The sequence below is a fragment of the Mobula birostris genome, chromosome 12 (assembly GCF_030028105.1).
Source record: "Mobula birostris isolate sMobBir1 chromosome 12, sMobBir1.hap1, whole genome shotgun sequence".
NCBI classification, from domain to species: Eukaryota; Metazoa; Chordata; class Chondrichthyes; order Myliobatiformes; family Myliobatidae; genus Mobula; species Mobula birostris.
Genome location: NC_092381.1, coordinates 95,559,079 through 95,575,086, shown reverse-complemented (window position 1 = coordinate 95,575,086; position 16,008 = coordinate 95,559,079). Strand labels below are relative to the sequence as shown.

The 16,008-nt window shown below is 40.0% G+C and overlaps 1 protein-coding gene across 4 annotated transcripts in view; it reads left to right on the top strand.

The window, feature by feature from the left end:
* The window catches only part of dars2 (aspartyl-tRNA synthetase 2, mitochondrial), a 94,029-nt gene that overhangs the window by 5,232 nt on the left and 72,789 nt on the right, over positions 1-16,008 (top strand). For 3 of the 4 annotated variants that reach the window (XM_072274332.1, XM_072274333.1, XM_072274331.1), the window contains exon 2: positions 7,555-7,654. The exons of the other annotated variant lie outside the window; for it this stretch is intronic. In XM_072274332.1, the coding sequence (XP_072130433.1) occupies positions 7,555-7,654 (100 nt within the window). The remainder of the gene's footprint in view (positions 1-7,554; positions 7,655-16,008) is intronic. 4 annotated transcript variants of the gene reach the window in all.

The window sequence follows — 16,008 nt, the reverse complement described above, 5'->3', positions numbered from 1 at the left end:
GGTAAAAGGTTGAACTTGAATAAATCTTTATGTCTCTTAGTAATTTTAACTTCCAAATAAGTAAAATAGTAATCACTCTGAATGGAGAACATCTATAAATGGGAACCTGCATATTTAATGGAAAAAGCTCACTCTTACCTAAATTCAAATTATAACCAGAAAAACTACTGAACTGAGCAAGCAGAGATAATACTGCTGGAATAGATTTCCCCGGGTTAGAAATATATAGTAGTAAATCATCTGCATATAGTGATAATTTATGTGTCTCATTTCCACGAGTAATGCCAAATATATTAGGAGATTTACGAATAGCAATAGCTAGCGGTTCCAAGGCAATGTCGAATAGTAGTGGACTAAGAGGGCAACCCTGCCTAGTACCATGGAATAGATGAAAGAGGGGAGATCTTTGAGTATTAGTAAATACCGAAGCCAAAGGAATAAGATATATCAATTTAATCCAAGATATAAATATCGGACTAAAATTAAATTTCTCAAGCGTATTAAACAAATACGTCCATTTGACTCTGTGAAAGGCTTTCTCAGCGTCCAATGAAATGACACATTCTGGAGTTCTGGGTGAAGGAGTATAAACAATATTCATTAATCTAATATTAAAGAAAGAGTAATGATTTTTAATAAATCCAGTCCAATCAGCAGAAATAATTTGAGGCAATGCATTCTCCAAACTCATTGCCAATATTTTAGAAAAAATCTTAGGATCCACATTCAACAAAGATATACGCCTATAATATGCACATTCAGTAGGATCCTCATCTTTTTTAAGAATTAGGGAAATAGAAGCGCGATAAAAAGATTGTGCTAATTTACCTATAGATACTGCATCCCTAAAAGTTCTACATAGCCAAGGAGTCAGTGTAGTAGAGAAAGATTTTAAAAAATCTACTGTATATCCGTCTGGGCCAGATGCTTTACCTGAGTTCACCGAAGAAATAGCATTTTTTATTTCTCCTACCACTATAGGTACATCTAGTTTCAAACGTTCATTAGATGATAATTTTGGAATATTCAATTTCTTTAAGAATTCATGCATTATAGTAGAGTCATCAGGAAATTCTGATTGATATAGGGAGGTATAAAATGCTTGAAAAGATTTATTTATCTCATCATGGTCAACCGTCAGAGTACCATCTTTTTTATGAATCTTAACAATCTGTTACTTAATCGAAGCCGATTTCAATTGATTAGCCAATAGTTTCCCAGTTCTATCATCATGCATATAGAATTGACTCTTAGTTTTAATTAATTGGCTTTCAATCGAAGATGATAGTAATAGACTATGTTCCATTTGAAGTTCAACTCTCTCTTTGTAAAGCTCCTGATTAGGCTATAGAATATTTCTTGTCAATTTCTTTAATCTTGTCAACCAGTTTAAGTATTTCATTATTAGTTTGCTTTTCTAATCCAGCAGTATATAAAATAATTTGTCCATGAATGTATGCTTTGAAAGTGTCCCGCGGGAAATACTCTCCGTAAAATTCGTTGTAAAGAAAAAATTAATCTGTTCCTCAATAAATTTAACAAAATCTGAATCCTGAAGCAAAGTGGTATTAAATCGCCATTGTCTAGAACTAGAAGATGTATCCCTTGACTTAATAGATAGTTTCAATGGCACATGATCGGAAACAGCAATGGAATCATATTTGCAATCAATAACAAACGGAATTAATTGAGAATCAATAAGAAAATTATTCTTGAATAGTGATGATATACATGTGAAAAAAATGAGAACTCTTTCTCGTTGGGATGCAAGACCCTCCAAATTTCTGAGATTCCAGAGTCAGTCATAAAAGAGTTAATAAGAGTAGCTGATTTATTCGGGAGTACTTGATTGGACATCGATCTATCCATCAAAGGATTTAAACAACAGTTAAAATCTCCGCCTATAATCAACATATAATCATTTAAATTAGGAAGAGATGTAAAAAGATTCTTAAAAAATTCGGGACAGTCAACATTTGGGGCGTAAACATTAAGCATAACAACTTTTTTGTTAAATAACAAACCAGTAATTAACAAAAATCTACCATTCGGGTCTGAAACCGTCTCATGATGCAAAAATGAAATTGACGGATCTATAAAAATAGAAACACCTTTTACTTTGGCCTGTGAATTCGAGTGGTACTGCTAGTCCTTCCAGAACCTATAAAAACGCTGATTATCCTCTTTTTGGACATGAGTTTCTTGTGATAATGTGAGCATTCATCCTATGGAATACTTAAAAAAAATTTTCTTCCGTTTAATCGGGTGGTTTAAACCATTTGTATTCCAAGAAACCAAATTAATAATCTTATCCATAGTACTGAACTCGAGCATAAGGTATGTGAAGGGTTAACCAGAGTACAAACTTATGACCCCGGAAGAGGAAAGAAGGTCCAAAGAGGAACCGGAAATCACGGCATTTCGGACATTTTGGTAGTTTCAGGTCAGCCCGTTTAAAAAGAAAAACTAAATTGCAAATAGGAACAAAAATGCCACCCCTCTCCCGCAAAAAAACAGAAAAAAGCCAGAAAGTGGCCAATGCTAAATCTACAGCAAAATCTAACCCCATCTTTCCAGAAGGCAACCCAAAAGAAATATGTTTATCATAAGAAACACCACCCATAGTCAAAAAAGTGAAAAAAAGTTACTATAAATGTAAAGAAAAGATTACAACAATTACAAACATAAAATAGATACTTCTTACTTATATTTAAAAAAGAGACCAGGTGCCAATTCATATTATTAGTTTTTTGTATATAAATGATCGGAAGTGACTCAAGAAGAAGAGAGAATTCTAGGAAGAGGAAAGAAGCAATCCACTTCTCCAGTAACGTTACGAAAAAATGGAAAACAAACGTTAAAACTGTAACTAAATTGCTCTCAAAAGGAAAAAATATTAGAAGTGAGATATACAAAATCACTAAAAAAAAGCGTATTATCATTTAAGAATGTAAAAAGTACCTACACTACAAAATCAAGGCAAGAACCCTCAGAATATAAAATTCTAATTCTATAAGGTAAATATTAACTTTTTTTAAAAAAAGGAAATGAAAATCAGATCAAAGAAAAGAAAAAAAAAACAATGCATTAATTAGTCCTCAGCAGAGGAAGACAAATTGTCGAGAAAACTTTGAGCTTCGGTCAGAGTTTTGAACAAATGACAAGATTTGTCCGGCATAACAACTCTCAAACAGGCTGGGAACAACAATGCTATTTTATAGCCCTGACGATAAAATTCTGACATCTGTGGTTTAAAAGCCACCCGTTCTTTCAATACTTCTTGGCTGAACTCCTCAACAATTCAAAATTTAAAACTTTGAAATTCAAAGCCTTTCTGTCGAGCAGCTTGATTCACTTGTTCCTTAACACGAACATAGTGAAACCGAATAATGACTGGCCTCGGTCTGGCTTGTTTCGCTGGTTTAACACGTAAAGAACGATGTGCATGGTCTAACAATGGGGGTTCCTCCAAAATATCTGAATCAAACACATCCACTAACAATTTAGAAAAATATTTAGCAGGATCTCCGGTCTCAACATCTTCAGGAAAACCGATTATTCGCAGATTCTGTCGTCGAGAGCGATTTTCAAGATCAATAATCTTGGCTTTATAACGCTCCAACTGCTGAGTTGCTGAAGTTAAATTTTTTTCAAGAGCTTCAATTTTTCGATCCCTTTTGCGGCCATCTTCATCTAGTTCCAAGATTCTAATTTGTTGTTGATCGATTTCACGTCTGAATGACTTAATATCATCTTGAGTCGTCTTCACCACTCCTTCAATTACAGCGAGTCTTTGATTAATTGTAGTCTCTAGAAGTTTCTTCATTATTTCAAGAGTCAGTGGAGCCTCCTTCGATGCTTCAGGATCATCATCTTTTTTTCCGTTCCCGCCGGAGCCCTTTCCATTTTTAACTTCTCGTCCTCTGGTATGCATTTTCATTAAGTAAAAATCAAATTTCAAAGATATATTTGTAGTATAATTCCTTTAGTGTAAGTATAGGTAAAGTAAATAAGAGTGGTTACATGTAAAAAAGATAAAGAGTATGGAGCGACGTCAAAGTACAGCTCACTCCATGAGTGCCCCTCCCCCGGAAAAAAAAAGTCCAAAGTCCCAATAGCCTCCTCATCTCATGCAGGCGGCAGAAGGGAGAATCCCTCCCTACAATGAACCCCCAAGCGCTGCAAACTTGCTGATGCAGCACCATTGGAAGACCCGACCGCAGTGGACTCTGAGTCCATCCGAAAACTTCGAGCCTCCGACCAGCCCCTCCGAGCACCATTGTCTGCCGAGCGCTTCGACCCTGCCCCAGCTGCCAAGCAACAAGCAAAGCCAAGGACTCGGGGCTTTCCCCTCGGGAGATTCTGGACCACACAGTAGCAGCAGCAGCGAAGCAGGCATTTCAGAAGTTTCACTAGATGCTCCTCTGTGCTCTCACATCCGTCTCCATCAAATCAGGATTGTGCACAGCACCCTACTTGACAAATAACAGACATCACCACCGGAGTGGCCGCTGCGAACTGCATCGCGCCGCCATCTTCTCCTCCCGCCTCTTGGCAGTGTGGAGGATCAGAGGGATCTTGGAGTCCGAGTCCATAGGATGCTCAAAGCAGCTGCGCAGGTTGACTCTGTGGTTAAGAAGGCATACGGTGCATTGGCCTTCATCAATCTTGGGATTGAGTTTAAGAGCCAAGAGGTAGTGTTGCAGGTATTTTGGACCCTGGTCAGACCCCACTTGGAGTACTGTGCTCAGTTCTGGTCGCCTCACTACAGGAAGGATGTGGAAGCCATAGAAAGGGTGCAGAGGAGATTTACGAGGATGTTGCCTGGATTGGGGAGCAAGCCTTATGAAAACAGGTTGAGTGAAGTCGGTCTTTTCTCCTTTGAGCGACGGAGGATGAGAGGTGACTTGATAGAGATATATAAGATGATGAGAGGCATTGATCGTGTGGATAGTCAGAGGCTTTTTCCCAGGGCTGAAATGGTTGCCACAAGAGGACACAGGTTTAAGGTGCTGGAGAGCAGGTACGGAGGAGATGTCAGGGGTAAGTTTTTTACACAGGGAGTGGTGAGTGGTTGCTGGCAATGCTGGCGGAGGCGAATACGATAGGGTCTTTTAAGAGCCTTTTGGATAGGTACATGGAGTTTAGAAAAATAGAGGGCTATGGATAAGCCTAGTAATTTCTAAGGCAGGAACATGTTCGGTACAACTTTGTAGGCTGAAAGGCCTGTATTGTGCTGTAGGTTTTCTATGTTTCTGTGTTTCTATAATTGCAGAAAGTTGTCATTACTCTTGTATCAAATCCTTATGCAGTAAAGGGCAGCCTATTACTTGCCTTCCCATTTGCCCACTGCTACATCATGCTAACTTTCAGTGGCATATGCACATTTCCTTTTGACCATCAACATTTCCCAATCACTCATCACTTAAAAAGTATTTAGTACTCCTGTATTTTCTGCTGAATTGTTTACCTTCATATTTTTCCAGGTGTGTTCCATTCAGCACAGTGTTGCCCATTTCTCTAGCCTCTTTGATAGATTGGATAGTTTGATAGATTTTGCACATCAGAGAACCAAGTCTTATGAGGATTTTGCTGGAAGGTGATACTACAGTAGAAGAACGGCCATGATTTTGATGGAGGAACAGGCAAAAAGAGCTGCATAGCCTAATCCTCATTCTTATTTTTATGTTGTAATGGGAGATCGAACATGGTTCAGTTTCACTGGTCAAAGTCAAAAATCAAAGAAAATTTATAACAAAGTTTGTTCAAGTTACTGTATATGGCCTTGCGACTCATTTTCTTGCAGGTATTTACAGGAAAATAAAGAAATACAATTGAATTCAGATTTGGGAACAGCTTCTTTCCAACTGTGATAAGACTACTGAATGGATCCTGACCCGGATCTGGGCCGTACCCTCCAAATATCCAGACCTGCCTCTGGGTTTCTTTTGCACTACCTTACTTTCCATTTTTCTATTTTCTATTTATGATTTATAATTTAAATTTTTAATATTTACTATCGATTTGTAATCCAGGGAGCCGGAAGCGCAGAATCAAATATCGCTGTGATGATTGTACGTTCTAGTATCAATTGTTTGGTGACAATAAAGTATAAAGTATAAACCATATATAAACTATCACTGACAAACAACCGATGTGCAAAAAACAAATTTTGCAAATAAAAATTAAATAATACTGAGAACAGGAATTGCTATTGTCAAAAGTGAGTTTGTAGGTTGTGGAATCAGTCTAGAGTTGTGAGTGAAGTTATCCACGCCAGTTACAGCCATCGCACCGATGCCTGATTTTTGTAAATAACAAAGCCTGAGCTTGTCTGTGTTGGACCTAAAACTCCTGTACGTTCTGCCTGATGGTAGTAGTGAGAAGGAGGAATGACCTGGATGGTGGGATCCTTGATGATGGATGCTGCTTTCTTGTGGTAGCACTCGGTGTAAATGTGCTCAGTGGTAGAAATAGCTTGTCAAACTGAGAAAGCAAGGAGTCTGCAGGACTTGGATCAGGATAATGGGCAGATAAGTGGCAGATGGAATATAGTGTAGGGAAGTGTATGGTTATGCACCTTGGGTGAAAGAATAAAGGTGTGGACTATTTTCTAAATGGAGAAAATTCAGAAATCAGAGGTGAAAATGGACTTGAGAGTCCTCATGCAGGATTCCTAAAGGTTAACTTGCTGTTTGCATTCATTGTAAGAAGATAGAATATAAAAGCATGATGTAATGCTGAGGCTTTAAAAGGCATTTAAAGACTGCACTTGGAGTATTTTGAGCAGTTTTGGGCCCCTTATTTAAGAAAGGACGTGCTGGCATTGGAGAAGGTCCAGAGGAAGTTCATAAGAATGATCCTGGGAATGAAAGTGTTAATGTATGAGAAGTGTTTGAAGGCTCTGGGACTACCCCCGCTGGAATTTGGAAGAATGTGCAGGGAGGGAGAAATCTGATTGAAACCTATTGAGTATTGAACGACCTAGACAGAATCGACATTGAGAGGTTGTTTCCTATATAGAGAAGTCTAGGCCCAGAGGACACAGCTCATAATACAAGGATATCACTTTAAATCAGAGAAAAAGAGGAATTTCTTTAGTCACAGGGTGGTGAATATATGGAATTCATCGTCACAGAGGAGGCCAAACCTGGGGTATATTTAAAGCAGAAGTTGTTAGGTTCTTGATTCGTAAGAGCATTAAAGCTTACAGGGTAAGGCAGGAGAATGTGGTCAAGAGAGAGAATACATCATCCATGATGTCATGGTGGAGCAGACATGATGGGCTGAATGCCTAATTCTGCTCCCATGACTTAAGGACCTATTGATCCCTGCTCTTTGCTTTTTTTTTAAACCTATTAACCAACTTAATACACTCGATTTCAGGGCCATCATGTCAACTCTAACAAAGTGGGTTTCTCACTGACTGCAAAACCTATGAGCATTGAGTGGAATCCATATATTCTTCAGCTTCAGAAAACTTTTGTTGCTTTTTTCCCCACAAAAAAGATTTGGTGTGATAAATAATGAAATTCCTGTTTTCTTCTACTGTAGACCTGAACAGTTTTGTTTCTCGGACTCATACTTGTGGAGAGCTTTGTGCTGCTCATATTGGTCAGGAGGTTAGACTCTGTGGCTGGATTCAGTATCAAAGGTATGTACTAAGTATTTGTTCCTTTGCTGATTTATAGATTAGCTTTATTTGGCAAGTGTGTTGTTTGTACACTTACATCAAGTAACATTCGAGAACGTCGGGGGCAGAAGTGAGTATAGTTGCTATTAGTAAGGACAGGTACTTGGGAAGCTGAAAGGTTTGAAGGCAGATAAGTCCCCAGGGTTCTGAAGGAGGTAGCAGACAGGAGGCAAAGAGAGGAAATAAGGGTGGCCTGGTTGGATGCTGATGACTAGTGGTGTTCTGCAGAGGTCAGTATTGGGGCCACTTCTTTTCACATTATGTGTCAATGATTTGGATAACGGAATGGACTTTGTGGCCAAGTTTGTGGATGATACAAAGATAGATAGAAGGGCAGGTACTATTGAGGAGGTAGGGGATTTGCAAAAGAACTTGGACAGACTAGGAGAATGGGTAAAGAAGTGGCAGGTGGAATTACAGTGTAGGGAAGTGTATGGTCATGCACTTTGGTAGAAGGAATAAAGGTGACTATTTCTAAACAGGGAGCAAATTCAGAAATCAGAGGTGCAAAGAGACTTGGAAAGTCTAGTGCAGGATCCCTTAAAGGTTGACTTGCAGAATGAGTCGGTAGTAAGGAAGGCAAATGCAGTGTTAGTATTTAGAGAGAACTAGAATATAAAAGCAGGGATGTACACTCAGTGTCCACTTTATTAGGTACATCTGTATTCCTGCTCGTTAATGCAAATATCTAATCAGCCAATTGTGTGGCAGCAACTCAATGCATAAAGGCATGCAGACATAGTCAAAAGGTTCAGACCAGACATCAGAAAGGGGAAGAAATGTGATCTAAGTGACTTTGAACATGGAATGATTGTTGGTGGTTTAAATACGTCAGAAATAACTGATTAATGGGAATTTCCTCAACAACAGTCTCAAAGCAAAACAACATCCACTGAGCACCTTGTTAATGAGAGAGGTCAGAGGAGAATGGCCAGACCGGTTCAAGCTGGCAGTAACTCAAATAACAACATGTTACAGCAGTGGTGTGCAGAACAGTATCTCTGAACGCTCAACACGTTGAACCTTGAAGTAGATGGGTTACATGTTCTGTATGTTCATGGTCTTCTGCTGCTGCTTCATGGTTCGATGTGTTGTGCATTCAGAGGTGCTCTTCTGCACACCACTGTTGGAATGTGTGGTTATTTCAGTCACTGTTGCCTTCCTATCAGCTTGATCCAGTATACCCTGTACCTAATAAAATAGTAATTGTAAAGGCTTTATAAGGTATTGATCAGACCACACGGAGTATTATGAGCAGTTTTGGGCTCCTTATCTCAGACTGTGTGTGCTACCTTTGGAGAGGGTCCAGAGGAGGTTCACAAGAATGATCCAAGGAATCATTCGTAGGTTAACATATGAGGAACATTTGATGACTCTGACCCTGTACTCGCTGGAGTTTAGAAGAATGAGAGGGGCTCTCATTGAAACCTATTGAATATTGAAAGGCCTTGATAGAGTGGACGTGGAGAGGATATTTCCAATAGTGGGTGAATCTAGGTCCTGAGGGCACAGCTTCAGAATAGAAAGATGTTCTATTCTGAAGAATAGAGGTGGACGTATTCAGAAGAATAGAGATGAGGAAGAATTTCTTTAGCCATAAGGTGGTGAATCTGCATTCATTGTGTATATATAAAGTGGAGGTTGATAAGTTCTTGAGTAGTAATGGCACCAAAGGTTACAGAGAGAAGGCAGAAGAATGACGTTGAGAGGAATAGTAAATCATTCATGATTGAATGGCAGAGCAGACTTGATGGGCCACATGGCCTAATTCTGTTCCTCTGTCTTATGGTCTTCCCTTTCAATGTAGAAACACTGACAAGGATTGTTCCTGCACTCTGAATTTTATATACTGTTGTTTAAACAGATTTAACAAGAATAATAAAACACAGTAAAGTCAGTGGTTTGGAGGCAGGTATAATGAACATGTTCAAGTCTGAAATTCCATTCAGCATGTAGTTTCTGACATGTGACTATTTGAGTTACTGTCACCTTTCTGTCAGCTTGAACCAGTATACCCCATACCTAATAAAATGGCCGCTGACTGTATGGTTAAGGCAATACAATGCAAGCAGCTAGCAGCAATATAGTTTCATAACTGAGGGCTGATCTTTTAAACCTGAAAATTGCAGTGGAAACTACTGCAGTAAACAGCCTGCATAAAGCCATTAAAATGAATAACCAACAGTACGAATCCTAGAAAGAACCAATAGACATGGCAGAATAAGTCATCCAGAAGATAAGGCTTGCAGCTGGAAATACCAGGGAGGCCTCTTAGTCTTTGAAAACATGGTTGCCGGGGAGGGCATCAGGTAAGACTGAAGACCAAGGCAATCGTTTGTTGGCACGCTTCTGGATTATGTGTAGTCATTAGAAAACAAGATTGAGGATCTCAGAGCATGACTATTGGTAGGGTACAAGGGGCTGCTGTGTACAGTACTCTATTTCACAGACATGTGAAATTAACCCAACTCAACTGACATGGTGTCTAGTTCATTGATCGACCACATGGCCCAGATAGCAGCGTCAGGTAAGGGAAAAGGTGGCTGTGTCTTAATGATAAACTCATCATGGTACACAGACACAGTGGTTTTGTTCCATTCCTGCTCCCCCCGCCTGGAACATCTTGCACTGAAGTGCTGACCTTTCTACCTGCTGCGGAGTTTTCTCCTGTTCTCCTGACTGCATTCTACATCTTACCTCAGGCAGACATCAAGCTTGCACTTGAGAAACTTGACGTTGTAATCAACAAGAGTAAAGTGGCATACCTTGTCAGCCGTTACATCGTGGCAGGTGACTTGTATCAGTTTAGCTTAAGTAAGTGTCTGCCTAATCACAATCAACATTATCTGAAACACTAGAAGACCCAACACATTCGACCACTGTGATACCACCATTAAGTACGCCTTGGTAAATCCAACTACCATGCTCTGCGGCTTCTGTTTGTGTACAGACAGAGATTGAAGAATGCAACACTGATGAAGAGCTGGGTGGCAGAGGCAGAGAAGTGAATTTGGGATTGTTTAGAGTTAGTAGATTGGATCATGTTCAAGGATTCATTAAAAGATCTAAGTGAATATGCCACAGTCATCATCAATTTCATATGGAAATACATGAACAAATGTGTACCCACAAAAAACGTTCCATGCCTTCCCCAACCAGAAGCCCCTGAATGAACCAGATTTGTAATTTGTTGAGGGCTAGATCTGTGGCATTTAGTGCTGGCAGTCAAGAATCATAGAAGTCCAGGTGCAACCTCTGGATGGCCATTGAGAGTGCAAAGAAGCAATTTCAGACTAAACTGGAATTACAGATGAATGCTCAGCAGCTAGAGCAGGACTTGCGCAATGTTACATCCTACAAGGTGAGATTGGTTAGAGTAAGTGGCTACTGTCCAATCCGTTCTGAATGAGCTCAATGCCTTTTATGTATTCTTTGAAAGGAAGAACTATCTTTCTCAAAGAAATGCCACACATACATTTCTGGATGACCCGATACTTTCAGTCTCTGAGGCCAGCAACTGCGCTTTCTTCAAGTGAATGAATCTACAAAGGGGTTTTGGTCCTGATGGTGTATCTGGCTGAATAGATCTGCGTGGACCATCCAGCTGAATATTTTTGGAAATATTTCAGTCTGTCACTTCTGCACTGTTAAGTTCTGATCTGCTTCAAAAGGCATCTATTGTACGGGGTCCAAGAAGAGCACGATGACCTGCCTCAATGACTACTGTCTGGTAGCCCTTACATTAATCATAATGAAGTGTTTCAGAATGCTGGTATTGGGCATATCCAACTTTTGCCTCAGAAAGCACCTAGATAAGTTTCAGTTTGCCTACTGCCAGAACAGTGAAACAGTGGATACAGTTTCTCTGGCTCTTCAGTCTACTCTGAGTGAAGTGGATAACTGGAAATACATCAGGTTTCTGGTCTTCAACTACAGCTTGGTGTTCAATACAATTATCCCATCCAAACATCATCAAGCTTCTAGACCTCCATCTGCAACTGGATACTCAACTTCCTCATTGGCAGTCCTCCATCAATGAGGATTGGTCACATCTCCGCTTTAAGATGGCACTGCTGAAACACAGCAACGACTTGTTGGCAGCAAACACAACTATTAACTACTTTTTTGTTCATGTTTTTTCTCAAAATTGATCACTACAATCAATAGCCTATAATTACCCTTTTGGAGTTGAGCTTTGCCTGTACAACCTGGCATTTTTTGCAGGGTGAACTGAAATCTCAAAGGTGCAGGACGGTTGTGGCCGAATTGAGAGTGGAGAAGGAGCTGATGTTTGGCCATTGCTGGAGCGAACTTGGATGCAACATGAAATGGCAGAACCAAAGTGAGGCATGGTCGAAACATGGCCTGGTTCTGAGACTAGGAAAAGGCCAGTTATTTCATGAAGGATTCCACCCACCCTGCTCATGGACTGTTTGTCCCACTTTCATTAAGGGGAGATGCTACGTAGGGGACACCGGGACCATCAGACTCAAAAACAGTTACTTTTCCAAAGCAGTGAGGCTAATCAACACCTCCATTGCTAACTCACCCCACAACAGCACAACCTTACCATTTCTTGTCAGTCATCTTATATCTAGACACTCTTGTACCTCCTGTCATTTTGTGTATGATCAATTCATGTATATAAGCTATCTTATGTATTTGTATTTATGCTATTTTTTTATATATAATTTTTATTGAGTTTTCAAAGTGATACATGAGAAAAAAATCTACCCTCCCCCCTCCCCTTAACCCTCCCCCCCGATATATACTCCTATCTAAAAAGAAAAGGAAAAAAAAAGGAACCGCCTGAATATTGGAAGGTTTGCACGTTCTCCATGGGATAAAAATAAATTTAATATATATTTGTTACTTTCCCCCAAGGAATCAAGATCTTCATCATCGGAGCTATAAATAAGGGCTCCAAATATTCAAAAACGTTACATATTCATCTCTTAAAATCTAAAACATTACTTAGCTTCTCAACTGTCATAGTTCCCTGGGGAATCTCTTTGAACTTCACCATGTTGCTATGTGTTTCCCTCCCAATCATCCAGCCAAAAAGTAAAAAAAAAAAATAGATAAGATACAAAAAAAGAAAAAACAAAATACCCCCCCACTAATGTTGTGAATGAAAAGATACACAACACTACCCCCCTCCATTGTGCGGGTCGTGGCTATTGCCACGCTTGCACATATGAATAATGTAGCGATTGGTCAGTGTTTCTTCCAGCTCCCCAGTAACAAAAAATTATATATACATAGAAAAAAATTAATGTTATTATTCCCAGCTAATATTCCTCAAATTTTAACCTTTCTTCCCCTCCCTCATATAATTAATAATATATTTATATATTCAACCACTTAAAAATTCAACAGGCCTAATCCTTGATCCAGTCTTCATCTTCAATCCATCTCGCTCCCCTAAGTTTGGTCTTGTATCTGGTGAATATTCAAAGAATCTCGCACAAACTCCTCCGCTTTCCGGTAGTTGTCAAAAAATCTTTTTTCTCCACCAGGCAAAAAAATCTTCAAGGTTGCAGGATAACGCAATATAAATTGATAACCTTGATCCCATAGGGCTTTTTTCACTGGATTAAACTTCTTCCTTCTTTTCAAAAGTTCATAACTTATGTCAGGGTAGAAAAAAATTTTCTTCCCTTCTATCATCAGTGGTCCTTTTCTTTTCTTGGCAGCTTGGGCAGCCGCCTGTAGAATCCTTTCTTTGTCTTGAAATCTTAAGAATTTTATTAAAATTGATCGTGGATATTGGTCATCTTGTGGTTTTGGTCTTAGAGCTCTATGTACCCGCTCAATTTCAATTGATCGGTCTTCCTCTTTCATTTGCAAGGTTTTCGGGATCCATCTTTGAAAAAATTCTATTGGATTATCTCCCTCTATACCTCCTTTAAGACCAACAATTTTAATGTTATTACGTCTACTAAAATTTTCCAACACGTCCACTTTCTCCAAGAGTCGATTTCTTTCCGTGTTCCAGACAAGCACATTATTTTCTGTTTTTTCCACTCTATCGTTAATATGCTCCATTGTTCTTTCCATCTTCTGAAGTTTCTTATCCATTTTATCCTGTCTTTTCATAGCTTTATCATAGCACATCTTCGCGTCTCTAAGCTCTGTTCTTAATTTTCTTAGTTCAGCCGTTAATTGCAATAAAGCCTCTCTTGTCTCCGTCGTCTCCTTTACTTCCAGTCTCTTCCAGTTCTTCCTCCTCTTCTTCATCTGTATTCTCTGCGATATCCAATTCTGACTCTTTGTCACTTTCAATTGCAGTGGCCGTCGGCTCTTGTAGTTTAAATTATGTCGATTTGTGCATGCGTACTTCTTTGTGCATGCGCAATTCCGGCATCTTCTTCCGAGAGACCGCTACCGCCGCCATTGCTCCCCGTTCTTCTACGCCAGAGATAAAATGCGTCTCCTCTGAAGGAGATCCAACCTGAATCCGAGGCTCCATCGCAGCAGTAGGCTCTTTTTTCTTCCCATCTCGTGGCGACTTCACAACAACAGACTTCTTCTGTTGCGGTTTACGAGGCATATTGTAGAGTAGTCTTACGAAGTTTATACAACACACATAAAAGTTGCTGGTGAACGCAGCAGGCCAGGCAGCATCTCTAGGAAGAGGTGCAGTCGATGTTTCAGGCCGAGACCCTTCGTCAGGACTAACTGAAGGAAGAGTGAGTAAGGGATTTGAAAGTTTGAAGGGGAGGGGGAGATTCAAAATGATAGGAGAAGACAAGAGGGGGAGGGATGGAGCCAAGAGCTGGACAGGTGATAGGCAAAAGGGATACGAGAGGATCATGGGACAGGAGGTCCGGGAAGAAAGACGGGGGGGGGGACCCAGAGGATGGGCAAGGGGTATATTCAGAGGGACAGAGGGAGAAAAAGGAGAGTGAGAGAAAGAATGTGTGTATAAAAATAAGTAACAGATGGGGTACGAGGGGGAGGTGGGGCATCAGCGGAAGTTAGAGAAGTCGATGTTCATGCCATCAGGTTGGAGGCTACCCAGATGGAATATAAGGTGTTGATCCGGCGGACCTCCTGTCCCATGATCCTCTCGTATCCCTTTTGCCAATCACCTGTCCAGCTCTTGGCTCCATCCCTCCCCCTCCTGTCTTCTCCTATCATTTTGAATCTCCCCCTCCCCTTCCAACTTTCAAATCCCTTACTCACTCTTCCTTCAGTTAGTCCTGACGAAGGGTCTCGGCCTGAAACGTCGACTGCACCTCTTCCTAGAGATGCTGCCTGGCCTGCTGCGTTCACCAGCAACTTTTATGTGTGTTGCTTGAATTTCCAGCATCTGCAGAATTCCTGTTGTTTACGAAGTTTATAAGTAGTTTTCGGAAAGTATTTAATAACTTTACTTTGTTTAAACGGTACCTTGCTGATTTTTTACGGGAGAGCTGGATTTACACATCTCAATCCCACGTCATCACGTGACGCCCCCCATTTATGCTATTTTTATTATTGTCTTTACCTTATTGTGTTTTTTTGTGCTGCATTGGATCAGGAGCAACAATTATTTTGTTCCCCTTTACTCTTGTGTACCAGGAATGACATCTTGAATTGATTTTGAATAATAGGCATTATTTTTACTAACCACTGAGATAACATCCTCTTGCTTGATTTACACTTCATCCCCTTGTTTCCTCAGATTAGGTTTAGAACAGGGTTCTCAACCTGCAATCCACAGACCCTCAGCTCAATGGTATTGGTCCATGGAATACAAAAAATTGGGAACCCCTGATCTAGAACCTCATCCTTAATAGAAATATTAACTCAGCTGTGTGCAAATTTCTTAAATAGTGTGTAATGCTTTGGTTCATTTTTTTTTACTGTTATGCTGCTGCAAGCTGCTTGTTTGAGTTACTGTTGAAGATAAGAGATAGGAGAATCGTGTGCCATCCAATTAGGATGGCCAGATTAAAGGGAGGTTTCTCTGGGGAGGGACACTAAGGTTGGGCTTCGGGCTTTTTGGTTCGAGGGATGAAGGAAGAAGACATCGGAAAGAAGAGGTCATATGACTCGACCCGGAACGGGGCCATGATTTGACGAAGCCTGGGGTGAGATCGAAGGAGGATTGGCAATGGGGAAACTGAGAGCTTCAACTTGTGCACATTAGACTGTTTCATTAAAATGGGCTTTTTAAAAAATTCTTTCTTTACTAACCCTTAGTCAAATTAAGAATTATAAAGCTTAATCTTTTAATTGTATGCGGTGTACTGTCTGTTATTTCATGGTACTTATTTGTAACAGGGTAATGAATCATGCAGCATCCAGACAAATGGGGTTTTGGGGTG